A 27,714-nucleotide genomic window follows, 5' to 3' on the forward strand; every position below is an offset into this window, starting at 1 on the left:
GATGCCTGTTAGCGTCACTTCCTGTCTAACCTCCACGCCCTCCTCCTCCCGCCCAAAGAGGAACCGGCCTTCGTCCCTTCACCTTTGACCGCTGGCAGGGAAGCAGAGGGAAGGGGGGTGGGGGGGCATGAGGAGGGGTCGGGGAGGGGGGGGGGGGGTAACATGGGGAATCTACGGGACAGTGACGGGACGCGTTCGCACCTCCCCCTGCGTTCCTCTCCTCCAGGCGTCGGAGAAGATGGAGCTGACGGCGCTCTGGGAGCGGGTGTGGCCCGACGACGTCATCTCCGACACGCCGCTGTCCGATTGGCTGGAGTGGTTGGACTGCGACTCTGTGGCGAAGGACGCGCGTGCAGCGGTTAGTTCTGTTGAGCTCCTGGGCTCCGACATTCATGGATATTATTAAACATGAAAAAAAAAACGTCTGTTAATAAAACGTCGGACCGACCTGGAAGGCTGGAGCTGGATCCTGACTTGATGGAGGAGGAAGAGAGGGAGGACCAATCGTAGGCCGCCTCCGTCCTCCTCATGGCCTCCTGGAAGTTGATGTACAGCTGCTTCCCGTACTGAGAGGCACACACACACACACACACACACACACACACACACAAAAATTGGTATTTTGAAGAGTTGTTGGGTTTTTGTGAACAGGAAGTGCTTTTACCTTGGCGATTCGAATACTGTTGATCCACTGCTGGAGGGTCCTGACATCGTCACAGCAGAGGTACTTGATGTACTGAGACTTCTTCTGGATCTGAGGATGCTACACACACACACACACACGCACACACACACAAAATCAGACCACCACAGTTTAAATGCATTAAACCTAAAAACGCTGTTCTTTGAAATAGGTGTAATGACAGTTTTAGACCAGTAGGTGGCACCGGGGGAATACGATGCCACAAACCAGAGTAGTGACTTTGTGTGCGTTTGTGTACCTTCAGCACCATGCAGTAGTCGGTAGGAGCCTTGTACTTGCTCTTGTAGTCCTGTCCGTGGTAAACGTTCACGTGGTCCAGCTGGAGGAAACACACCAGGTCTCTGGAGGCCTGCACAACCACAAACACCATCAGGTTCCCCATCAGCACAGACACACACACACACACGGACGGACACACACCTTGGCCTTTCCCTTGGGCACGTAGTAGATGCCAGACGCCCTCAGCAGGAAGTAACGCTTCTTCCACGACTTCTTGCCGTCCTCCTTCAGCCACAACACCCCCTCCATCTCAGGGACGGACACGGAGCTGCCGCCGAAACACTCCTGACCCCCCGCACGCACACGCACACACACACGCGCGCACACACACACACACACACACACACACACACACAGAAGGTACTTGTTGATTGCTCCGTTCAGTTTCACAGTTCTCCACATTCTCACCAGTGTGTCGTTCACATCATCATCATCATCATCTTCCTCCCTAAGAGGCTTTCCTCTGGTCCTGCAGTCAAAGCGAAGATGCGTTTGAGGAAGAGGAGGAAACTAACCTCGAGCAGAGCCTCTTTGTTTCTCTCAGCCATCTCACACGTCTCCTTCCGCCCCAGCAAATAGTTCTGCAGCCGGCGGCGTGTGGAGAGAAGCATCAGAGCTTTGGTTAGTGGTAGAAACCAAGTGAAAAACCTCCGTGCTGATGAGGTGAAGAGCGAGCTGCAGGTGGAGCCCTGTGAGGGTGGTGTGGGGGGGGGGGGGGGGTGGAGCTCACCTGGGGGTTCTTGAACAGAGCGTACTTCTCGACGCGCTCGGTGAACATCAGGCGGTTCTGGCTGTCTCTGGTCCAGTTCTGCAGGTTCTCCACCAGGTTCTCGTGGTCCTCGAAGATCCGCTCTGCTCAGAGCCAATGAGATACCTCCGTTGGTTCAGTACATGCTTTTAACCGTTTGGGAGCAATTCCCTGGTGGCTCTAGAATGCAACTAATAAAACTCATGAAAATAAAGCAAAGACTAAACTCCTTTTACATATTTCTCTGAGACTTTTAGATGATCAAAGCCTGATTTGGTTCCTACGGTGATGAATGTGTGACTTTGTACCAATAATAACATCATTATGCTGATTCCACTACTTTGAATAATGTCAATGGATCTTTTCCTCTCGATTAGAACCATCATTCTGGTGTTATTTCCTGTAGGGGAGCAGTGAGAGGTCAGAGGTTCGGATTCGACAGGAAGTCAGTGCCTTGCCAAAGGGCACTCAGCAGGTGGTGCTGGTGGATGGATATGGACCCCCCCCCCTCCCTCAGCAGAGCAGAAGCCCTGAAGATGTAGGTTAGATCACACGCATCAGTGCACCGGGCCGACATAATACCACACGTGTGTGCGTGCGTGTGACACACAGTGTTGTGCGTGTTCACATCTATGTGGCTGAATATCTGATAGTTGCTGCTGAGCACCATGTTGCAGTCAAATGTACTCTCTTCCCCCCCCCCCCCCACACACACACACACCTGGATATGTGGGAAAGGTCGTGGTAGTAATGAACTTAATCAGCCCACAAAGAGCTTTACTGTCTAAGCTCCTAAAGCTGTGTAAAACAAGCTCAGTGCTGCAGGTATCATGCATTACTATGCATGCTAGTGTGTGTGTGTGTGTGTGTGTGTGTGTGTGTAACGCACCCATCTGCAGCTCGTTGATGGTTTCCACCAGTGACCAGTCCGGACTGTAACCACAGTGGGATTTCTCCAGCAAACTGTCCAAAACCTGCAGGACAGGAGACAGAGTATTACATGATGATGCTAGTACTACGTAATACTACCGCTAGCGACCCCAGTATTACTGGGGGAGTCGTACCTGTCTCACTGTCTGTCTCTCGTCCACCATCATCGTCTTTGAGCTCTCGTCGGAGAGATGGACGCGGATCACGAGCTGCGGAGACAGACGCCTGGTTACTGTTCAGCACTTCGGGCTTATCCTTTTCTGCCGTTGCCGTGGCAATGGGTGTGTTGAAGTAGTTTTCGTTTAATAATACACAATATGGCGTCCCAGTACAGCAGTGTACTGCAGACTGTTTTTATATTGTTGGTTTTCTTTTAAAAGTCTTAATAGTTTTGGCCTCTAATATTTTATTCCGTCTCCGAGTGTAATGAATCATGCTCGTTAATCTCTCTCGCTCTGCATGTGCATGTGCATGTGCGTGTGTGTGTGTGTGTGTGTGTCGGATTGGGACTTAACTTGCAGTGGCCATTATGCTGAGTGCTGTGTGTGTGTGTGTGTGTTGACCCCAGCTGTTATTGACCAGAGCCTTTCATGTGGTCCAACACTGACCTGACCCAGATAGCGGAGTTCAATGTACACATAATAGATATGGACACACACACACACACACACACACCTCCGTAGCACCAGTTACCTTTTTGACCTGGGCCTCCTTGATCTTCTCCAGGGCGACCCGGATATTGTCGGCCTTCAGCTTGGCAGCCTGTTCCTCCTGCACACACACACACACACACACACACACACACACACACACACACACACACACACACACACACACACACACACACACACACACACACACACACACACACACACACACACACACACACACACACACACACACACACACACACACACACAGGTTGATGACAGCAACAGACAATACTCAATTGTCGACGTCAGTGACACTTTGCTACCTGCATGCAGCAAGCGCTCTCACCTGGTTCCTCCAGCAGGAATTCATTTTGGCCTGTTTTTTTTTTTTCTTAAAGTTTCAGGTGATTCCTCTCAAACAAACAAACAACACGCCTGCGTCCGCGTCTCCGGCGGAACGACAATATCGGCTATTTGCAGAAAAGTTCGGAGCGAGTCCTCGGTTCGGGGAGGCGCTAAAATAAGATGTAAGAATTGAAAGCAGCGAAACAGCAGCTTCGGGGGGAGGCGCACGAGGAGCCCAGACGGAGAAGAGTCATCGGACAGAGCAACTCCTGCTGCTCCTCTTCATCATCATCATCGTCCACATATTACTGCGCCCGCAAGGGAATGCGAACCGGATTATCCCTCTGATGCTACATGCTGTTAGATGGTCATTGTCTCTCTTAAGGATTATCCAAACACACACACACACACACACACACACACACACACACACACGCCTCTCTTCCCCGACACACGAGGAACAAATCAAAAGTCCACTCCGGTTCGATTCCGCACCGACGGAGACGAGCGCGTCGGCCCAGAAGAAGGAGGAGAAGGAGGAGAAGGAGGAGGCGGAGGAGAAGGAAGGAGCAGAGTCAAACGGCCTGGAATCCCAAAAATAAAAGAGTGAGCAAAAATGCGAAGGAACGACTGGCGGGAGACAAAGTGCCTCCTGAAAGCTGCAGGTGACCTACTGACTCACTGACTGATCAATTAAAGCCGCTGATCAATGGGCTGCTCCCCCCCCCCCCCCCACCTCGTGCACTCGCGTCCTCCCCGGCCGAGCGAGATGGAGCGAATGAGAGGAGCGATGGAGAGAGAGAGAGGGAGGGAGGGAGAGATGGACGGCGGGGGGAGGGGACGTTCTTTTTTTTTTGCTGTGCCAACATACATGGAGAGGCACTGATCTCTTTATCTCAGCCCCCCCCCCCCTCCTCCTCTTCCTCGCTCCCCAGTCTTATCCCCCCCCCCCCTCCTTGATTTCATCTCACTCTTAGTTTGACATTTTTAGTCAGTTGGGGGTCTGAATGACACACACACACACACACACACACACACACACACACAGATCCGTATTGTGAATGAGCGAAAGGGCAGAATGAAGTGAAGATGAAGGAGGATGAGGAAGAGGAGATTAAGGGCCAATCTCCTTATCGGCAACCCCCCAAAACCCCCATTGATGCACGTACACGCACGCGCACACACAGAGACACACACACACAGAGACACACACACACACAGAGACACATACACACAGTCTGGAAGCTAAGCTCATAAACAGCTTCGTAATGACGAGCCTATGTTTCGTTGGCTGGTTTAGCGTCTGAGGATTTACGTTAAAAGCAGCAGAGTAGAAAACGAGTGAGAATTAAGTGAATAATAATACTCAGGGGGGCAGGAGGGGGGTTACATTTTTATGCAGATTATATGAATCTGATAAATGTGATATAATTTACATAGATAATTAGATACAAATAAATAAATCAAATGTATCCTTTAACACGACTGTTTTCACCTTGAAGAAATGATTACTTTGAGTTAGAGCAGTGCTTCCACAGTATAGTATACATATATTAGTTACTATTGATACGCTATGATGCAGTGTGTCACCAGGTTTTATGATACTCAACGTTTTAATCAATTATATAATACCTCATCGTGGGTGCAAACAATACACTCAAAAAATAAAAATAACATTACATTCATCTATCATTGCCAATCAGCAGCAATTACAGCGCAGCCATTAGATTTCCACTATCTGACACGTTAATAGTAATAAAGTAGACAAGAAGATTACATTTGACAGAATAGTTGCGTAACACATGATCCTTTTGGGCCTAAACTAAAAGAACAACTGTTGCATAACGGCTTCTGAGCAAATGAAAGCGCATCACAACGTGCGCGAGATGCTTCAGGTCGCCGAGGAGGATTCAAACGTCGCGTCCATTAGCGCCGTGATGCTAACTGACACGTCGAGTCAGAATGTTACCGGCCTGAAGCATCTGTCACCATCATCACCGCCATCAGAATCACCCCCCCCCCCCCCCTTCCATAATTGTAAGCACACTTTCATTCAGACCCTCAGTGAAAACAAATGGATTTACCGTTAGTATGTAAGGTGACAGATCATTTGTTCAATTTGAGGGGCTTTATCGGTTAAAGCAAATCCTTCTATGGCTTCAGTCAACCAATTTCATACATGAAAATCCTTCATATACATCATCCATTAAGCCCAAATCTGTCTTTACTGGCGTCGATCTGCCGTTCGGGGTTGTCCCTCGCCGCTCTCATTTTGCATCTTGCAGCATAAACGTCTTCTACCCCACGTCGCGGATATCCAGTTGACCTACATTAAAGAGCCCCTAAAAATACTTACTACTGAGTACCACTGACACAGAGAGCAACACACATCCGTGCTGTGGAGGTCAAGTGCATAAAAACTGCACCCTAAACCCAATTGCTGCTGCAGGAATTACCCCCCCCCCCCCCCCCACCACCCCTTTATAATCGGCCTGGAATCTCAGGGGCCCCTCTAATCTGAGCCCACAAAGCAGGTTATTTTTGGAGTGTTTTCTATCATTGAGGTCCAAATGAGTGCAGGAAAAGAAACACGGAGAGACGTTGGAGCATCTAAGCGCCAGCTGCTCTGGAATAAATAGATCTTTAAACGATAAAGCATTATTCTGACTACATTTGATTGATTTGGACAGACTGCGGCCTAGACTGATTTTTGTTACTAAAAAGCAACTACTGTTCAATCCGGTGGGGAAAAGTCTGGTGAGAACAACAACCACTTGAAGATTACATCACACTGTGAGCTCAAAGAGAGGTCTGCTACATCACACTGTGATCTCTAAAAGAGAGGTCAGCTACATCATCACAATGTGAGCTCGAAGAGGTCTGCTACATCACACTGTGAGCTCTAAAAGAGAGGTCTGCTACATCATCACACTGAGCTCTAAAAGAGAGGTCTGCTACATCATCACACTGTGAGCTCTAAAAGAGAGGTCTGCTACATCATCACACTGTGAGCTCTAAAAGAGAGGTCTGCTACATCATCACACTGTGAGCTCTAAAAGAGAGGTCTGCTACATCATCACACTGTGAGCTCTAAGAGGTCTGCTACATCACACTGTGAGCTCTAAGAGGTCTGCTACATCATCACACTGAGCTCTAAAAGAGAGGTCTGCTACATCATGTTTTTGTAAAACAGGTCTGCTACATCATACTGTGAGCTTGAAGAGAGAGGTCTGCTATCTGAAACATTCTTCTTTTTCAGAATTCTGTCTGCCATTACAAGAACAGCGGAACGTGACAGCCCGCTGCCAGCCGTGTGTGTGTGTGTGTGTGTGTTGGTTTACTTGATTCTACAGGGAATCGCCCTCTCTCTGCCCTGAAGAAGATTATCCCTGCAGAACTGGCACATTTCTCCAACTTCCAATCAAACCGCCTCATCTCCTTTGTCATCGAATCAAGTCATCACATTGCTGATCCAATCAGAATAAAGCCTGCTTACTTACCCTCCATCTAATGCCGCCCCCCCCCCCCCCCCCACACACACACACATACACACACACACACACACACACAGTTTTAGCTTGAGAGCATCACAGTCACATGTTGTCCAAAGCCATCAATCCGAGCACATCTGTGTACATTCTGGAGTGCAGCCTCCCACATCATTAACTGCAAACTGAGACAAACTGTTACACACTATGAACTAAATGCTACAAACTACCTGCTGGCAGACAAATAGATTTCTGCAACTTCACTAATTCACTGATTCCATCAGGCTGTAAAAGAAGCTACGCCTCCCTTTAAGGCCCCAACATGCAGTTTGTGAAAAGTTTCCATCACAGAAAGCAGAGTTTGGAATTCCAAATGAGAAATGATGATGTTTTGATTCTTATCGGAGGAATTGTTCCCCGCGGTCAGCAGGAAGCGCCGCCTCTCGCTACTCACCTGCTGGCCTCGGTTTCATCAAACACGAGCGAGCGAATCCGACATCGCCGCCGCGTTCCCCAACACACGCCGTGCACACGCCGAGTCATGCCTTTCCTCGGCCCAAAAGCAAACCGTCATGCTTAGGAAAAAGCTCTCAGAAAACTGAGAGAAGCGAGACGAGAAAGAAGAAGAATACAAATGCACCGGTGACCATGGCAACGGTAGGAGTCCCAAAGCTTAAAAGCTTTGTCGTGGTGTTCATTAGACGACGCTTTACATGTCAATAACAAAGTAGATCATTTAAGATTTCTGACATTTTTACTTATTTGTCCAATTGTCCCAATTTTCCATCAGCAGGAAGCAGCACGACGCGATGACTTTGTGCTCTTTGATTGACAGGTCATAAACATCGTTTTCACACGTCCCATTTCACGTTGTTGTTGATATCGTCCTCTGTGAAGCTCAGGGACACACAGACATCCTGCAGCCACACCATGATCACGTGACACTAAGGGACACACACACACTGGGAAGGTGGATCAAAGTGCATGCTGGGACTTGAAATCCAAAAAAGGGAGGCGGGAGGAGTGTGCAGGGGTGCAGCCATGCAAGAGGAGAGGAGAAGGGGGGGGGGAATCACCTTGGTCAGCAGGTGGGAGGGTTTCCCCGCTATGTTTCTCAGAATCAGAGAGGTTTCCCTGTCCAGATAGGAGTGCTTTAGAGAGAGAGAGAGAGAGTTCTGGTGAGGTGAAGCTGTGAGCAGAAATAGAAAACCTGTGAAGAAGAGCCGCACACTTCATGAACACGTTGCACTGATTAAAACGTCCCGTCTCCTCCTGGAGGAGACGACACACCAAGGAGCTGAGGAGGGACGGCCGACCGGAAATCCAGAATCAAACTGTCGAGGGAAGCCCCCACGGAGACCAGTTTAAAACACCGGGACGATGTTTCCCAGTAAGACTACAAACAAGAACACGGTCACTGCTGGTAGGAGGACGAAGGGCAACGCATTCTATTCATTATAAATCGGGTAGATTTTATATATTAATCACGTTTCCTGAGGAGGTGAATATGAGATAAAAACGTGGCTCCAGTGGGGGGGGGGGGGGGGGGGGGGCGCTCTGTACTGGGATGAAGGTTAGAGAGTCACACATTTCACTCCTTCAAGACCGCACTCCAGCTCCAGATTGCTTTTCTGATCAGCTTTATATTCTGTTCCTTTATGTCAGACAAGTCTTTGATAATCTTGTGAGTTTGGAGTGTGCGTGTGTGTGTGTGTGTGTGTGTGTGTGTGTGTGTACTTCAATCTCTAGAAACCATTTATTGAAAGCATTAATTCTCTCTTCATAACCACAGATTAAAAATAATATTTAGGTCGAACACACACACACACACACACACACAGAGCTTGTCTGTGTGTGTGTGTGTGTGTGTGTTGATCCCCTCTGCTATATGCCACACAGGAGAATTAAAAGTGTATATGTGTATATTCCTGCGTAATACATCATTTCATTCATTATTTTTTGTTGTCATTATAAATGATCTTTGTGATAAAAAATATAATTATATATACTTTTTTTTTTTTTAACTTGCAGGTCAAGACTGGTTAAAGGTCAATGGAGGCCTCCACCATACCATCATCTAGTCTAGTTTTAATGAAAATAACTTTTTTGGTTTCTAATGTAATCCAATTATCATTCTACTAAACCACCGTGCATGTTAATCAATAATGAAGGTTTCTACTAATGAGCGATTGGGGGACCTGGGGGAGTTTGACCCGCGACGCCCTGCAGACGTTGCGACGACAATCGCCGGCTGACGGTTCTTTTGGGATCAGGCGCTTGACCTACTTTAGCTTCTGCCCCGCCCCCCAGTGGTCATTTCGATGAGGACGATCCAGCAGAAGGGTTGCCCTGGTTACCGTGCCCCGCTCTGCTCTGCTCTCACCGGGCTAAAGCCCACCATCGTTGGAGGAGGGCGACTTCGGGGCGATTCGGGTCGCAGCTGTCGCGGGAAAAACCCCGTGGGGCTGTTGGCGGGAACGACCAATGGCCTCCTCATTTCCCCCTGAATGGACATCCAGAGGCAGCGTAGATGACTTGAGTCCCACTAATGAGCTGGACTCGGGCAAAGGACACGGCAAAGCTTCCTGTTGTCCTTCTAATTTTTCTCCTTCTTTTATATTTTTTGACAATTTTCAATTAAATGTTTCTACACAAGCGTTTTTAGATCAAACCATTATCTTTGGCATGATATATTTTGATATTTTGATTTTTTTGTGTTTATTCCATGACAATTATCATGACATATGTCTACTTAAAAAAACAAAAACATTTTTGATCTGATGTTTCTTTCCATGAATTTAACATATTTTTCACTTAAAAAAAAACTTTTTTTCATTTTTTGAACTTTTCAAAACAGTTTTCAGAATAAAATATTTTTGCGCTTTTATTTCCATGAGGTTTTTTTCGAAACAAATATCTTTCAACATTTTTAAAATTATATTTGAGGTTATGTTAAAAAACGTTTTTATCTTTGACATAGCATTGTTTGACAAAACATTTTTGATCCGATATTTGTTTTACATTTTTTCCTATGACAATTTTACTATTTTTCAATTAAAACATATATTAAATGTATATATTTTTTTCTTATTAGATAACATTTTTTAGGTAAAAATATAAACATTGAATGACACTTTTTACATTTACATTTTACAATTTTCAAAAAATTGCAGCGTTTTCCAAGGAATTTTTTATGACCAAATATTTGTTGAGTTTTTAGACCTAATATATTTCAACATAGAATATGTTGACTTTTTTTTTCTCAAAATATCTTTTGAACTGAATTCCTCTACGTTTCCTTCCTCCTTGTCTTTTCATTTCCTCTCTGGTTTACTCCTCTCTTTCCTGTCCCTGAGTCACTCCGTCAGTCTCCATCATCGACTCCCCCCTTTGTTTGTTCCATCCTCCACGGTCATTTGCTGACTCACTCGGGCCTCTCGTCTCATTATTCTAATTTCGTTCTTTCCCTTCTCAGATTTGTCTGTGGTGTTTGTGCACTGGATGCATTTAGCGCTGTAACCCAGTTTCCTTCTCACTGGGTTTGTGTTTGGATTGCGCAACGGTAACAACGTGGAGGCTTTGGGCTAAATGCCCCGAGCAGCCACCAGGGTCAGACACAACGGAGGGATTGGGGTATGAGTGCTAAAAATAAATACAAAATCTCACGTGAAATGGTCAAAGCACGGTAAAAAAAAAAACCCCAACTAAAAGCTGTTACGAGCTCCTTTTGGCATTTATTTGTGCTCACAAGGGAGCAAATTGTTCACATCTGACTAGGAATGTAAATCAGGAACCCTTAAGAGCAGGATTTTACTTTCACTCTCCTTTCTTTTTTTTGATCTAAAAGAACGAACGAAAGAATAGCCTGATAGCGGGTTCTGGGGAGGTCCAGTAGCAGGTTGACCACAGCAGCTTCTACCTCACTGCGCTACGGGATGGAAGCTGCGGCACGAGACGGGTTTCTGATGTTTTGTTCACCCCTTTCTTTAAAATAAATAAATAAATAAAAAAAGAGAAGAGGAGAGGACCCGGGGGTCCGTACCTCCATGTGGGGGTGACCCGGACCGGCTCCTGAAGCCGAGGGCGGACCCGCGTGCTGCTGACCCTCCGGTTCATCGGAGCAAAGGACGCTGTCCAACGAGTCCATGGAGGAGGCGGAGTTAACGGAGGCGCCGGACGCCGAGGTGACGGAGGAGCGGGAGGAGTGAACGATTGAACGCGCCTGGAGAGAGAAGGAAGACAAGTTCAGGAACCACCCCCCCTCCTCTCGAAAGGTCACGCCGACGGTCCAGGCAGATGAAATGGATTGTGGGTAGAGGGGGCGGGTCACCTCGTGCTCGCTGACCGTGCCGACGGATCCGGTGCGTCGGTGGTGTCGCTGCGACGAGCCGGAACGCCGCACGGTGGCGGACGAATAGGAGGAGGCGGAGGTGAGGGAGTGTGAGGAGGTCTGGCGAGCAGCTTCATCCATACTCAGAGACGCCTGGTTGGGGGGGGGGGGGGAATAAAATAAACAAACACTCTGGCGGACACAGTACTGGGTCGCCACGGTTCCGCGCTACTTTCAGAAATCCACGCACCTTCTCCAGCTGGGCGGTGATGTCATCGAGACTGAAGTTGGAGGCCAGCGCGGCTCTCCCATGAGGCCCGGCGGGGGCTCTGATGGTGCCAGCGGGGGACGCTCTGGCGCTGCTGCTGCTGCTGCTCGCCCCGCTGCTGCCCCCCCCGCCGCTAACACTGTTACCGCCGCCGCCGGAGCCGCCGCCACCTCCACCAACGCCTCCTGCTGGCTGCTGCCGGCCACTGCGCCCGGCTGGAGGCTTCTGACGCACCTGGAGTCGGTCGGAGAGAAGGACCTCGGTTAGAACTATCGCCCCCCCCCCCCCCCCCCCCCTTAAATCCGCCTTGCTGGGTTGAGGATTCTCGTGGATTCACCTTGGCGTCGCTCAGGCCCAGGCGAGCCATGCCGCCGGCGCTGTTGGGCTTGGCGTTGGCGGTGCCGAGCTCCTGTTCGATGGAGCAGAGGTCCGCCATCAGAGCGTCCAGGTCCACGTTCTCGCCCTGGTTCAGCGCCTCTGAAGACGGGGAGGCATCGGCGCGTGAGAAGAGAGACGCGGCAGGAGAGGAAAACACTTTAAAAAAAAAAAAGCATCTGACCGTTGATGTTGTAGATGGAGAACCTGTAGGAGAAGTTGGCCATGTTGGTGTCCTGCCTGAGGGGAGCTTTCTGCCGAGGCGGTTCCTCCGGGCGACTTTCATCCAGACTCTGAGCAGACACACGGCGTAATTAACCTTTGACCCCCCAAACCCAACCCTGGAGGAAGTTCAAAGCTACATGCAGAGCAGCGCCGGATCTCCCTTACTTTGTGTACCTGCGTGAGTTTGTCCAACTCTCCCAGCCAGGCGCCAAACATCTTATCCAGGTCCTGGTCCTCCTTATCGCTGTCCTCCTCTTCCTCCTCCTCCTCCTCTTCCCCCTTGACCTCCACCTCCTCGTCCGACAGCTGATCCATCTGAGGGGAGGAGAAAGGAGAAGAAAGACCAAAGGGAAAGAGGTACTGGTTAGCAGCGCGGTCTCTCAGCTCCGCCTGGTGGTCAACAGGCTGCACTACACCACAGACCATTACGGACACTTGTTTTGTTTTTTTAATTGCACACTTTTTCAAGAGGGAGGGAGGGGGGGGGGGGGCGCCCCCATTATATTGGTAGGGGAAACACTGTCGGTGGATCAGAATCAGAAAGACGGTCGTCACCACACCTGGGACCAAAAAGTCCAGATGATGGATCAACCAGACGTTTCAGGTCTTCCTAAAGCCTGAAAGCTGTAAATACAATAAATATCAAAGGTGATCATAAAGGCCCGTTTGCGAGCGTCGACAGGTGTGACCGACGGGCAGAAAGGAGCAGGAGATGACATCGATGACACGAGACCAGCTGTGCTCTGTAAATCAGACGAGGGTCCTGAAAAGAGGCCGAGACCCGTAAAGGAATGTGGAACCTCCCGGCGTTTTATTAGATTTGGAGACATTTTTAGTACTTTTCTTTTAGAAGCCAGAAGCCCAGAGACATGCAGAGTTGTCCACATGTATGACCCCCCCCCGCTGAGGGTCGCGCTGCAGCTTAGCATTCATTCAAATGTGAATCTTAAGTTTGATTAATCTATAAATAGCTATTGAGGATCATTGAATAGTTGGAGGTTAACAGCATGAACTGTCGTAAAGAATAGGACCATAAAGATGATTTGTAAGAAAAGAAAAACATGACAAGGAAAATTCAGGGGAAAGGTTATTAGAGATTAATGTGTGTGTGACTACAGCGAGAACAAGTCAACACACAGTTGAAGGGTGGTGATGTGATTGATGACGGCAATAATGATCCTTCACTGACACACACACACACACACACCTCCCTCATGAAGATGAAGACGGCGTCATCACTGCAACGTTGGCTCCTTTTCTTTAAAAGGCGGCTTTAAGGAGGATTAAAGACGCTGCGCTGGTCATCACCCCGAGGACTTATTCCAAAGCTAACCTTGTTAGCGCATGTTTCCAGTCTCCGTGCTAAGCTACGCTAACTCTGTGTGGTTGCAGCTTCGCATGCCACGTTGGGATAGGAGACTGGCGCCATGTTACCAAGTATTCGACCCAAGTGACCCAACGGAACCCAAGGAGCATTTTTTATTATTCTAAAATACAAAAGAAATATCCACGAAACTCCCCTCGCTACGACGGCATCAATGAGCCAATCGATCGATCGATCCCGCCCTCCTCCCTCAGGACGACCCCGGACTACCGCCCTGATCCCGGCGTGCTATTCCTGGGTTACCGCGTTGTCGTCGCTCCTCCCCGCCGACCTCCATCACCCCCGTCCCTCTGCGAGGAGGAGAGACCACCAGCCAACACGCACGAGATGAGAGAGCAGGATAACACACACACACACACACACACACACACACACTGTCTAAATGACAGGCCCTGCTAACCACAGGGATCTAATTGTAGCGTCGCTCAGCGTGTGTGTGTGTGTGTGTGTGTGTGTCACAGCTGTGCTCTTGTACGACAATCTGCCGAAAGTTCAATGCCGGCCAACAAACAAACCTTTTTTTTTTTCACAATGCAGAAACATGAACTCATTCAAAGGCCGCGCGTTCGTCGGCGTGTGCCACAGATGAGGAATCCATCTCAGGATCTACTGCCCTTCTACATAATGACGCTCTTTGATCAAGATGTCCCGAGTCGAGAGCCGCACCGATCTCATTCTGATGAGTAGGAAGCGAGGGCGGTCCAGAGGCATTCCGGGAGTTGTAGGAGTAGATCAACTCTCCCCCACAGTAACCAACTGTTGAATAGATCCTCACGAGCACCACAGGCCTGGTGTGTCCAGACCCTGGACCCGACAGCGTGTGTGTGTGTGTGTGTGTGTGTGTGTGTGTGTGTGTTCAAAGTAAACAGTAATTACTTTGCTGCTGCAGCCACACTCCTCCTGTCTGTCACTCTGCAATCATCCTCCCATCCTACATTCCTCCCTCTTCTTCTCAGAAGAGGTCTTTTCCTTCCTCTTCGTCCATTACGGTTTTCTCCCGTCCCACTTTCTCTCCTTCCTCGCTCGCCCGCCCCGTCTCCCCCACCCTCCTTCGCTTTCGCCTCCGTTTCGACACGAGGGAGTGAGAAAATAAACACAGAGTGTATCACGGCAGTTCGTTTTCCTCCTTCGCGGAGGGGGGAGGGGGGAGGAAATTAGTAGTCAAGAGGAGACAAGTGGGCAGGAGAGGAGAAGAAAAGGGAAGGGACTAGAAGAGACAACGAGGACCTGAAAAGAGAAGAGACAATGTGAGAGGAAATGAGATGAAAACGGGAGACTATATGGGACCTAAAGTAAGAAAAGGAAGGAAAAGAGGATACAAGAGCAGAGGAGGTGAAAAGAGAGGAATTGACATGGAGAGCAGACAAGAGGAGAAAAGAGGGAGAGGGGGCATGAGAAGGAAACAGGAGAGAAGAGGAAGCAGCTCCTCCAACTTCGGCTGCTCTAGTGCCCTTGAGCATCTCGCTCCATCTGCACTGGGCTGATCCCAGTTTCCCACAGAGCCTCAACTGGTCCTCTGCCACAACACAACGACAACACAACAAGGCTCTAATGTTCCCCCATTCAGCGTGGCCCGTTCCCACGACTCTATATCAGGACATCACACACACACACACACACACACACACACACACACAGAGAGAGAAAGAACGGTATTTTTAGGGTTGTTAGGTTTTTGTGAGGCGAAAGCTATAAATCAGATCCAGAGAAAAAAGAAGCAACGAAAGAATCCAGACAGCGAGTGTGTGTGTGTGTCTTTAATACACACACACACACACACACACACACACACACACACACACACACACACACACACACACACACACACACACACACACACACACACACACACACACACACACACACACACACGTAATTGAAGTCGCAGTGTCAATCCTCAGGCTAATTACAGACCCTGGTGTGTGTGTGTGTGTGTGTGTGTGTGTGTGAGGTCTAAAAGGGTGCCAAGTCAGAGAGATTCTGCAGTAGAAATGCCTCACGCCCATCTGCTCCTCTCCTCCCTACAGGAGACGCATGGACGTGGGAGACGCTCTGCTCCTCATGGACGTGGGAGACGCTCTGCTCCTCATGGACGTGGGAGACGCTCTGCTCCTCATGGACGTGGGAGACGCTCTGCTCCTCATGGACGTGGGAGACGCTCTGCTCCTCATGGACGTGGGAGACGCTCTGCTCCTCTCTACAGGAGACGCATGGACGTGGGAGACGCTCTGCTCCTCATGGACGTGGGAGACGCTCTGCTCCTCATGGACGTGGGAGACGCTCTGCTCCTCATGGACGTGGGAGACGCTCTGCTCCTCATGGACGTGGGAGACGCTCTGCTCCTCCCTACAGGAGACGCGTGGACGTGGGAGACGCTCTGCTCCTCCCTCCCACATTTCCAGCAGTTTCCTGCGAGCAAAATGGAGTCCTGGCGAGACCCAAATACACAATGTGGAGTACAGGAGCAGCAGCTGACCCAGATTACGTTCAACACACATGACCTACTTACTAAATACACACCTCACTGGGTGGGGGGGGGGATGAATATGTTACATTGATGCCTTACATCATCACAATAACTGTTCTGACCAATAGAATGTGGTGATGAGCTTGTTATCAAAGAGGTGTCGAGTGGGAGGAGCCATCCTCTGTACCATGGTACCTCAGGTATCCCTCAGGACAGAAAATGCACTCTTCACTGTTGCACAGGACGGCGGCATGAAAAAAAAAGGGTGACTGCGCCGACTTTCCATCCCAGCAAGTTCCTCTTGCAGATGCACATCCTTCGGGTCAGCTACGTTACCGGAGGGACTCCCTCCTTCACCGTACGGACCTGAAGCAAACCCTGAAGAAACTGAAGGTCCGCTCCTGTTGTCTTGATTGATTTGAAATGGTTGTCATGGTAAAAACGTCGCAACCAAAAACGAATGTTTTGTATCGCACAGGCCGGAGAGAGAGCAACAATGATGTCACTTCCCACGAGGGATTACATCATTTCCTGCCCGATATCGACATCTGCCTCCGACTCTCAATGCGAGGAAGGGAGATGGTTGCAGAGATTTGGGAGGGATAGGGAGGAGGGGTGTGGGGGGGTTCCGGGGACATTGAGATTTCACTCTGCTCTCCTACAACGTGCTGTAGGTCACTCCGCATACTGCACATAACTATACGCCGCTTCATTTATATTAAATCCTCTGCCTGCGTCAATCCGCGTGTCTGTCAAACTAAAAGGGGCGGGGCCTCAAGGACGTTGACCCCCCGAGCCGTTATCCACATTTCCCCAATCAAGGTTGCTTCTTGTCCGTACTTTGCAGAAGCACGTTTATGAGAAAACAGACGCGCGTACGGGTGCCTGCGATGTGGTTTGTGTGTATCTGAGCCGGCAGATCCCTCGGGTACCCGGCTGCTGCTGTGTAACGTGAAACTGAGACCACACACACACACACACACACACACACACACACACACACACACACACACACACACACACACACACACACACACACACACACACACACACACACACACACACACACACACACACACACACACACACACACACAGTGGTGTGTTCCAGATTTAGGCAACAAATGAGCTCTATTTTTGGACCAAAAGAAACAAACAAGAGGCAGCAGGAAGTTGGTTCTACTGTAGCTGAATGGAGTCAACGTGGACACCGCGGCGCTGAGTTTCTCTTTGGGCCAATTTGCTCCGGTTACCATTCGAAACGATCAACTTCAGGGGCGGTGAAAATGACTGCGTGGAGGAAGCTAGCGTAGCTTTTTAGCATCTTCAGTCTGCTGCAGCACAAACCGCTCCACAAAGAGAGCTGCTTGTATCGATTTCCTTCCAATGATGGTCCATGAATCAATAATGCAAAACATGTTTATTCACTGAAAGGTATTAGCGAGCTCGTTAGCTTTGGTTGCTAAACGTTGGTTTCAAAGAGAATCAGCAGTTAGCTTGCCAGCTGCAGTGGTGGTTCAACGAGAACCCGGCGAGCAGTCCAACGTCACCCAGCTTCACGCAGCGCCTATTTTGGGAGGAGGACGAGTGTTGTGTTTTTACGGTGTGACCACCAAAGGCCTCCAGTCCCGATTCTATCACGACGGCACATTGATCTGTCCATTTCTCCCTGACATGATACGTCTCCTCCGTCTAATCCACGCGAGAGAATGAGCCAAACCGCGTGTGTGTGTGTGTGTTCATATGTACACACATCACTTTGATATGGCCATCAGTACAGCTCAAGCGGTGCAGCTGTGTGTGTGTGTGTGTGTGTGTGTGTGTGCAGCTCAACACGACTGAATGATAATAGTGCGGCACCCTGCGCACACACACACACACACACACACACACACACACACACACACACACACACACACACACACACACACACACACACACACACACACACACACACACACACACACACAAAGCTGTCTGATCTTCCCAGAAAAACAAGTTACAAAAAAAGCGTTCAAGCGTTTTTTAACACACACGTCTCCACAGATTATTAAGCCGAGTATGTTTTTAGGGGGCGGGATGACTTTGATTGACAGGTCTCAACGTCACTAAGTGGCCTATTTAGTTCAATAAAAAAAAAAAAAAAAATACCATTGTGATTTCTGACTTCTACCACGTGGAAAAGGTGATTCTTCCAGCGTTTATTTAACGGGTATCATGTGACTTTGCACTATTTAAAGACCGAACCCCTTCAGGCTGTTAGAATCCAGCAAACCGGCCACAGCTTTATATTTCTGGCTGTGGGTAAACGCTGGAGCCTCTTTGCCTCGGAGACTTTCAGTTTTCCACGCATCTCAACGGGGGAAGAAACCGGAGCCAAAAGAACACAGAAGCCCAAAAGAGCATTTCATCTGCTTTAAAGCCACGACGACAACATTTACTTTGGAAACCTCCACGCAACTTTCCAACCAGCCGCCGCCGGCCTGGGACACAACAAGAGATGTGCACCACGTTAAAAAAAAGAAAAAATATTTAAAAAGAGAAGAAAAGGAGCACGTTGCACTCTGGGCACGCGCCTTGTTGCGCGTTATGTCGGGACCAGATGTCGGCGAACATCTCTTCCAGACCCCAAAAACATGCCGAGCCCAAGACTGGAACACTTTGGCTCCAATGGAGGTCTGGAGGTCCTGGGAGTATTGACGTAGCGACCGGAACATTCGGGAAAACCAATAACACCGTACTGCCCAAAGTATGCAAACGCTTTTAAGACTTCACATGAACGTTAAACATCTCCTTCCATACCTACGGCCATTAATCTGCTGCCTGGACTGCAGAGATGAAGCCAGCAGCACATCAACACTCTAAAGACGTGGGTTTTGTTTCAGGGGACTTATTGACAGTCCCGACACAAACCGTTACGCGGCGGTGAGATGGTGCCGGTGAGTGGCTTTATATATGAATAAATCTATATATGCAGATCCGTATAGAAGCTTCATCTTCACGCACACTAAGTGTAGTGTTTACAGGTGGCACCAGTGCGTGTCTCCATCACTGCATGTGTGTGACAGGCAACTATAAATACATATTCCTTTTGCTCCCTCCCTCCCCCCTTTCACCCCAATCTGCATCCCACCCCCCCCCCCCCCCTCTCTCGATCCGGTTTTTGCTGATTCGGCTCGAGTCGGTGACATTTCACCAGAACCCTCACAGCTCTCGTCAGGTTCACGTGTGCGGTGGTCACGTCTGACCTTCATTGGCTTTTCAATACAGGCAGTGTGTGTGTGTGCATCAGTCAGTGCTCACACAAACGAAGACTGGATCCTCGCTCGCAGAAAGGTCATTAGCCGCTGTCACATGACTGAACGCTGACGACAACATGGTTGGGACACACACACACACACACACACACCTCATGGGGTCCACCGGTGCATTCATCAGTGCTTCTTCTCAGCAGGTCTCAGAAGAAGACCCGATGCCGCTGAGAGGCTGTTACAGGAGAAGAGGGTCCACCGCTTGGCCCCGAAGGGTCCACTAAGCGCCGAGAACATCATACGTGCATCAGTAGATGCGTGTGTGTGTGTGTGTGTGTGTGTGTGGAGCTGAACCTCCACTCAAGAATGAAGACGTGCCAGAGAGAAAAAAATACAACCAGGGAAAATAGTAAAGATACTGTAAAAAAGTATGAAAAGCAAAACTCTTTTAGAAGTCAGAGTCCTGTATTACTGAAGTAAAGTGAGTAAAAGTTAGTGTGTACGTGAACACTTGAATGTTGCAGCTGGTAGGAATGTATTTAGACTACAGCTTAAACAAACCAAACACAGTTTCATTTATCAGTGGATTAAGTCACTTTAAGTTGTTAAATAGTTCAGTTAATCTTGAGTGGAATTCCATGGACCAGAAATAGATTTTAACGTTTAGTACTCGAGAAAACGTTTTATTTTAATTTCCCCTCAAAAAAAATAATCAGACGTGGGAATGAAGTTGCATTTCCATCCGGGTTAGCCAGGCCATCAATAGCAATAAATTATATTTTACTGTTGGACTGGATTCATGAACCCCCCGACCTCCCAGTTCCCCTCAGTGACCCCTTAAAGAGCAGAGAGCACGCGGCCTGTCCTCCTGGCCACACGCCACTGCTGCAATCTTTTATTAAAAAAAAGAAGCAATGTGTCATTTGAAATAGTTTCTGTTCCCCCCCCCGCTGCATTGCGACACATCCCCTCTCAGAAGAACGATCCGTTGGTCGACCATCTGCCCTCTGGGAATAACCCGCCTTCTTTCAGGGGCCTTGTAGCGTCTCACGGCGAGGTGACGCCGCTTGGAGCCCTCGCAGTAGCTGTTAGTCGCCTCCAGGGGGCCGCCGGGCGTCTTATAGCCAGTGGGTCCTGGCATCTCGGTACGCATCGTCTTCTCCTAATCAGTACCTCCTCCGTGGAGGTTCCGTGGTGCCAAAGCTCCGGCTCTCCTTCCAGGCCGATTTACTTCCCCCTCTGTTGCCCAACAGGCCGCTTAAAAACAAAACAAAAAAAAACCCAACATGGCCTGCCAAAAACAGAGGCTTTACGATCTCGGATTTAAAACAATAGCTCCAACATTTGGGAAACGTTTCAACGTTACGCTGAAGACATCAGCGCCGCGTCCGGTCCGCACGGTTCAGATGAAACACTTGATCATGTGAACGTGTCACTAAAGACCCGAAGGCACCGTACAACGTGGGCATTGTTCGGTCGATCCGGGCCGTAGCCAGAGGTTGTGTCAAGAGACCAAGCGTTAAAAGCCGCACAGGGCCGCCATTGTAGGCGAAAGCCGACACTTCTGAGGAAGGCCGTTTAAATTCTTATTGCACTGCAAGTGGCTGTCGCTTCCCTCGCGGTGACTCCGGTTCTGCTCGCCTGACGCGGCCCACGTGGGCCCAACGGGGCTACGACCCAAAAACATTGTCACTAAGGAGGAGGAAACTTTGCAGATCTCTTGAACTGAACCTGGATGTGCGTTGAGTGACGGCTTGGACTAGTCACACTGTCGTCTTCCTTCACTGAACACCACATAACTGGGAAACATGACTTCATTTCAGCCCAGAGGATCCGGACTCTGACTGAGTGTGTGTGTGTGTGTGTGCGCTTGTATTGTTGCTGTTGTGAGGACCAAATGCTAATATTTAACAGTCACTTTGAGGACATTTCTCCAATGCGAGGACACGTTGCCCTCATTGTATTGTTTAAAGGGCTAAAAAGGTCAAACAAAATAAGCTTTAGATATATAGCTTTAATATAAAAGTACATTTAGCATTTAAAAGGCTCAGTCTCCTGCAGCTGCTGTTCAATGCTCGGGGGAGGGTGTGTGTGGGTGTGTGTGTGGGTGGGGGGGCATCAGGAAGCACCTATTTTAAAGAGCTTTTCTCCTGTGAGGTCGATATTGAAGCTCTTCTGAACGAGTCGAGGCTTCAGTATGGCGTCTATCATTTCCCAATAAGCTGCACAATCCTCGTCTCGCTCTTCTGTAGAATTTGAGCAATCTGCACCCAATCGAGCAAATTGGTCAATCGATCAATTATCTACGAGTACCCAGCAAGCCAGGAGCGCAACGTCAACGGTTGGGCTTGGTCTGTTTTATGAATTTACAGTTACATGCAGGCCCCTGCTACCGGTTAGCATCAGTGCTAGCTGGCACTGAAAGGGTAGCTTTTCTTTGCGATTCTGCAGTCTCGCTGCACATGTTTATCACGTTCAAATAGAGTCTTTGTTTTCTTTAGCAGGGAATCAAACCCTCTTTTCTACAGGAGAGTAAAGTCTGCCTGGTAACCAGCGAACACGTTGATGCCCGCATGCACACGCACACACACAACCCCCCACCCTCGGGTTTAATCTGCAGCCATTGAGTTTTATTGAAATGGGGCACGAGCTGCCAGCCCTGGAGGGCAGAAGGCTGAGGTTCAGTGTTACTGCTGTTAATCAAAGTCTTTTCAATATTACTAGAGACCTGCTGCTAGGTGGCACATCTTCCCATGACGTGTTCAGTTCAACATTTTGTGCGAAACATCCCCAAAACAGCAGCTTTTCAGGAAGTCAATCGGCGTTCCTCTCCATCCGATTGGCCACAGGAGGAATGATTCTGATTGGAATGAGGAGACCAGTTTAATGTGAACAGCAGCTGAGAACAAAAACAACTGGGAAAAAGAACTCAAGACTTCTGCAGGGAAAAACACCTCGTGGTTTCAGAATGACCCGCGGGTTACGACGTTTGCTCACACACACACACACACACACACACACACACACACACAACATTGCTGCAGTGGAGTCAGTCGCACTGCAGAACTGCCAGGAAGACTCCCAGCACTCTGTGTTGATTCAAACACACACACACACATACACACACAACAAGGTCACTGAGCTACTGGGTTAAACTACTGCTGAGGGGAGGAAGAGGAGACTGACGAGGTCAGGACGAAGACCACGTTACGGCCTGAACGAGCTCCAGCACGCGATGATGTGATTGGATTCAGAGATTTACACCGTTACCACTGGGCTTTTATTCTGAAGAATCCAAATCCTCAACACATTCAGAGCATTAATACCGTGACACACGACTACCTAGCTGTGAGGAGCTATTATTCCCAGTGTCTACCTGAGTGGAGCGTACGCCTTTTTCTACCCTGAGTGTCCACCACTAAACCCGTGACTCTAAGCTCCACGTTTCAGGAAAAACAGTTGAATTTTCCCTCAAACGCCAAAACAGTGACGCACGGATGAAATGTGGGAGGGAAAAGTAAGAGTTTCCACCTCGGTGTCCTCGCTTGAAACAACATCTGCAGCAGGAACCAACGGCAAACGTCTCACAACCTCCTCGGCCTCCGTTCCTCCAACAAAGTCGAACACCTAAACAGCAATTACCGAAGCGGGCCGGCTTATCCCGCCTTCTCTTTCCAGCCACACATTTTTTCCAGAACCAGAGAGCCCCTCACCCCCCCCCCCCCATCCCCCACCCCCCAGCCGTCTACGTTCACGAGTCTACCACACTCTCGATCCTCGTGCAGACGTTGCGTCGAATCATCCGCCACGATCCCCTGTCTCTTGGCCCCCCCTGACCCTGAGGAGGGAGGGGGGGGGGGGGGGGGGGAGTTCACGCGGACGGAAGAGCCAAGAGCCGCAGCAGCCGAGATGAACACAAATTTAAAAAACGCACACGGGCCTCTCGCTCTCAGTCGGAAGGGGTGGAAAAACGAAAAAGGCAGAGAGCGCCGCCTGCTTCTTCTCGCCAACGGGGGGGGGGGGCACACACACACACGTTACTTCAGAGCGACAAACACACTGCGGCTGCGTTTTGCCCTCTCACACGCAGCCTTTACAACGACATCATGTCCTTCACACATCAACGACGCACACTCCCGGGGCGGGGGGGGGGGGGGGGGGGGTGTGTGTGCGATCAGAAGCGGTTCACGCCGTCATCGACGCTGCCTCCGAGTCACAGTTTCACTTTCTCGGGCAAAGTCGGAAAACCTTTTTTTTTTTTTCAAAAGAAATGGGAAGAAACCGCACTGGGTTTTCGAGAGTCAGAGCGGCGGTCCTGATCCCCGGCTGCACAGCCTGCGCCTGGACCGCCACGAGGGCCGAGAGAGAGAGACACAGAGAGAGACAGAGACACAGAGAGAGAGAGAGAGAGAGAGAAAGAGGCTTGAGTAAGCTGTTAAGAAATAAAACTCCAGGGGAGAAAAAAAAAACGAAAAAGGAGAAAAACTAAAACTAGATAAAAATTTCCAAGAAGGAGGCTGTGCAGTGAGCGGCACATCTGTGTGGAATTAAAGGGGGAGACAGACACAAACAGGCTTCGAGCCGGAGACGAGGAGAGCAGCAAAGAGTGTGAAACAAAGCGAAGGCCCCCGTGTTCTCCGTGAAGCTTCATTCCTGCATTGTCCTGCGCTCACGTCTCACACCAAAGAGCTGCTCAACATCTCAATAGATTGTTAAGATGACCACATTTGTTACACAATTCCTTCCTTATCCTTTTTTTTTTTTTTACAATGCCCCCAACACTTTTAGAGGAATGTCCATTACACCAACATCGACTGGACGGCTGACCTCTGACCCCCCGAGGGACTTTTCCCATTTATGTGAAAATGCAATGAACGTGAAGAGAGAGCCTCCTCTGAGCAGCTCATCAGATCACAGAGCAGCGAGTCAACCGAGGGGAGAAGGAGGAAGACGGAGCACGGTTACCTCATCTGGACCCTCCGCCGACACAGTGTGTGTGTGTGTGAGGGAGTAACACACACACACACAAAGCTGAGTCATTGCATTCAGCTGCCAGTCGCTGGTTTCAACAACAAACAGCAGAAAAAAAACGCTCATTGTCACGAGTTTGTGCGCACAACTCGGCCTTAAAATGAGATTTGAAGAGATACGAGATACAGACGCCTCCCTTTTATTATTGGTCCAAATAAATCTGCGTGTGTGTGTGTGTGTGTGTGTGTGTGTGTGTGTGTGCTCATTTGCTCACACTACACATTACTTTAGATATTCATCAGTCACTTGCACTCTTCTTTTGTGTCGAAGCAGTCAGTTTATCGCTGTGTTCAATCTGATCACATTTGAATCGATGTGGGCAAAACGTGGGCGTTGATTGAGATGAGCTCGCCCGGAACAAATGGAGCGCTGCATCCGTTCTACCAGCAACAAGACGGGATTTGTTTGGATTTTAGCAGCTCAGCGGACCAAATGTCTGGTGTACTGTGTGTGCACACAAACACACGCAAACACGCGCACGCCATCTCCAGTTTCCTGCTCCAGCCTCCATGCCGTTTTAATGCGTCTCCGCAGACTCGGCGCTGACACGGCAAAAAAAAAAAACGCACCGCGAACCGCCACAGAGGAGTGCTGCATGACACCGGACGCCGCGGCCGCCCGCTTCGGACGGAGGAAACGCACCTGAGAAACGTGGTTCACTTCACGCCGCCCTTAAAAGGGCTGAATTTGGGGTTTGAGCTTTCGTGGGTTGGGTCTAGAAAATGTGACTGAAGAAGCACATTTCCCCCCCCCCCCCCCCCCCCCCGAGTCAGCCGGCTTCAAACGTCGGATCTAAACCGCTAGCTTGTTGCTAGTGTGTCGGGAAAAAGAAATAATAATAATAATAATAATAATGGATATCTCAACAGCAGGGTGGAGGTGTTTCAACAACAGCCGAGTCACCGAGAGCGACTCGGCCGACTGAAACGAGCGGTCGCTTCCATCGACGCGTCTGGGAGAAACAAGAAGGTTTCGCCATTAAAATACCAATAAAACCTTAAACACGAGTCAGGGAGCGGCGAGCGGCAGAGAACGCGGTCACTCGTTGAGCCGAAACACCGCCTTCGGGCGGCCATTTTGAAAGTAAAACCTCTCGCGGTGTTTGACACGATGGACATAAACCGATTCCAGTGACTTGTCCCTCGGGTGCCACTAGCTTCGGGCCCCCGTGCTAACGCCCCCCCCCCCCGCCAACAACACCACCACGGTTTGCTTGAAGAAGGGGAAAAGGGTCGGTTTCTTTGGTCGGTCTGTCCGGGGACCAGGAGGAATTTCCTGAGAGAAGGACGGATGACTTTTCCATACAAGAAGAAGAAGAAGAAGAGAACAACAACTTCAGATGGTGACCCGGCGTGGCCGCCCCCCCCCCCTCGAATATCGGCGCGTCCAGTCTGACGCGGAGCCACCGGTGGAAACACGCGAAGCGGGGCCTGGGCGGGCAGATGTTTTACGTACGGACTTGTCCTTAATGCTTCCACATTGCAGCTCACAGTGCCCTCAAAAAGCTGTGTAATGTGCAAACTATAGAAAGCATAAAGAATAAGAAGAATTCCTCTTCCCTCGACTGTTTTAACGATGATCAAAAAGGAACTTCTGTGAAAGCAGACGATCCAAAGAGGGCAGCGCAGGAATTTTCCTTCAGTCGTGACTTGATCCAAAGTAAAATCCAAAGTCCTCTTTGTCTCTTTGACCATGAGGCAGATTCTTAGACCTTGACAAGCTGAATCATTATCTGGTAAATATTATGGTATTGTGGGTATTGGATGGCTACGATTAGCACTACTATTGTTTGTGCTCGTAAATATGCCAAAAACATCTGGGCCCCTACCAGGGGACGCTTGTGTCTCCAGCGGTGTGTGGCTTTGCTTTGACGGACCGGAGGAGCTCCCCCCCCCCCCCCGTGGGGATCAATCAGCTCAAACCAAAGGCGACTCGCGAACATCGTCTTCGTCAACTCGAATCGTCCGTCTCGTGTCTCGCTCCAAAGTGTTGTCCAGAGTATCGTTTCATTTCCTGTTTGTCCCGGAACAGATGTGACCAGATGTCACCGCACAACCTCACAAGCTCCGTGGGGAGAAAAAAAAATAGAAAGAAAGAAAAAGAGACCCAAATTTCGCCAAACACCAAAGCATCCGAATGGACAACTGATGGACTACGCGGGTGAGGGTGGAGGTGGAGAGGGGGGTGGGGGGGGGGCAGTGATGATGTCACACTGCTTGACAGAGGGACGGGTCACTGAGCTCTACCTAACCGCCTCCGACGGGACGCCTTCAGTAGAAGTAGGGCACTCAGGATTTTTATACTCCAGTTAACCCTGGGCCCTACAGGGAGATGCCCCCCCCCCCCCCCCCCCTCCAACCCCCACACTCTGCAGCACGCACCACTGGACGTCTCCAGTCCGTCCGGATGATTACACACTACGACTCATGTACAACAGCACCGGAGGGACGGAGTCAAACGGGGGGGGGGTGTTTTGGGTTGGACCCCTCTGAGGAAAGGGCAAAGGTCGTCCAATGACGAAGCACCCGGGCATGGTTCCATGGGCATTTTTTATTCATTTTATTCATGTTAAAAGAAAGGGAAAGGTGTGATCAACTACGGAGCGCCCGTCTCGCCCACCACGGCCGCGGATGTCTTCAATTAGATCTATTTTTTTGATATAAGGTCAATTTCCTGGACGCAGGTTTCTCTGTAGAGGCCCGCCTGGCGGCAGCCTCAGGCCAACCCCCCCCCCCCCCCCGACCCGGAACGATGGACCTCCGCCTCGCACCGGGCCGCTAACGCTCACCGACAGCCGTAGGAACGCCCCACGGCCGTGGAAGTGTTCATATTGGAAATCTTACATTTGGGTGGGGTTCTGCTTTAATTGAAAATAACACATGCTTGTGTTTGTGGAGTAATAACAGATATCCAGTACTATAATGCTTCGAATCTATTAGATACCCCTTTATTTGGAAAAAAACTAAGCAAAACCTCGTAGGCTAAACGTCATCCGCCGGGAACATAAAGGAGGAGAAAAGTGGAAATGAACCCATCCAGAGGACAGAACAGATCAGCCCCGAAGACACCTGCAGCCGCCTCCGTCTTTCACCTCGACACAGTGATCGGACCAGCGCCACCACAGCGCTGCCACCGGTAACCCTGTTGGAAACGGATGTGTTTTATCCCATCTTGGGACGGGCCCCCCCCGGGGGTCAGGGTGAGACAGCGTTGTCCGGGGGGGGCGCGAGGGCGAGAC

The 27,714-nt window shown here is 49.7% G+C and overlaps 1 protein-coding gene across 5 annotated transcripts in view; it reads right to left on the reverse strand.

Moving 5' to 3' along the window:
- Positions 1-27,714, reverse strand: part of LOC119228615 (ras-associated and pleckstrin homology domains-containing protein 1-like) — a 32,322-nt gene that overhangs the window by 3,635 nt on the left and 973 nt on the right. The window contains exons 1-18 of one of the 5 annotated variants that reach the window (XM_037488402.2): positions 14,605-14,831; positions 12,510-12,659; positions 12,304-12,412; positions 12,082-12,221; positions 11,727-11,978; positions 11,477-11,629; positions 11,189-11,368; positions 8,223-8,297; positions 3,354-3,431; positions 2,795-2,869; positions 2,620-2,704; positions 1,713-1,834; positions 1,498-1,563; positions 1,124-1,267; positions 942-1,052; positions 665-763; positions 449-566; positions 202-332 (exon numbers count right to left, since the gene is read on the reverse strand). In XM_037488402.2, coding sequence (XP_037344299.2) covers positions 202-332; positions 449-566; positions 665-763; positions 942-1,052; positions 1,124-1,267; positions 1,498-1,563; positions 1,713-1,834; positions 2,620-2,704; positions 2,795-2,869; positions 3,354-3,431; positions 8,223-8,297; positions 11,189-11,368; positions 11,477-11,629; positions 11,727-11,978; positions 12,082-12,221; positions 12,304-12,412; positions 12,510-12,659 — 2,088 coding nt within the window. In that variant the 5' untranslated portion in view covers positions 14,605-14,831. Of the gene's footprint in view, positions 1-201; positions 333-448; positions 567-664; positions 764-941; positions 1,053-1,123; positions 1,268-1,497; positions 1,564-1,712; positions 1,835-2,619; positions 2,705-2,794; positions 2,870-3,353; positions 3,432-8,222; positions 8,298-11,188; positions 11,369-11,476; positions 11,630-11,726; positions 11,979-12,081; positions 12,222-12,303; positions 12,413-12,509; positions 12,660-14,604; positions 14,832-27,714 lie in introns of those variants that run through there. The other 4 variants (XM_037488403.2, XM_037488401.2, XM_037488405.2 and 1 more) reach the window with 4 other exon arrangements.

The sequence above is a fragment of the Pungitius pungitius genome, chromosome 10, assembly GCF_949316345.1.
Source record: "Pungitius pungitius chromosome 10, fPunPun2.1, whole genome shotgun sequence".
NCBI classification, from domain to species: Eukaryota; Metazoa; Chordata; class Actinopteri; order Perciformes; family Gasterosteidae; genus Pungitius; species Pungitius pungitius.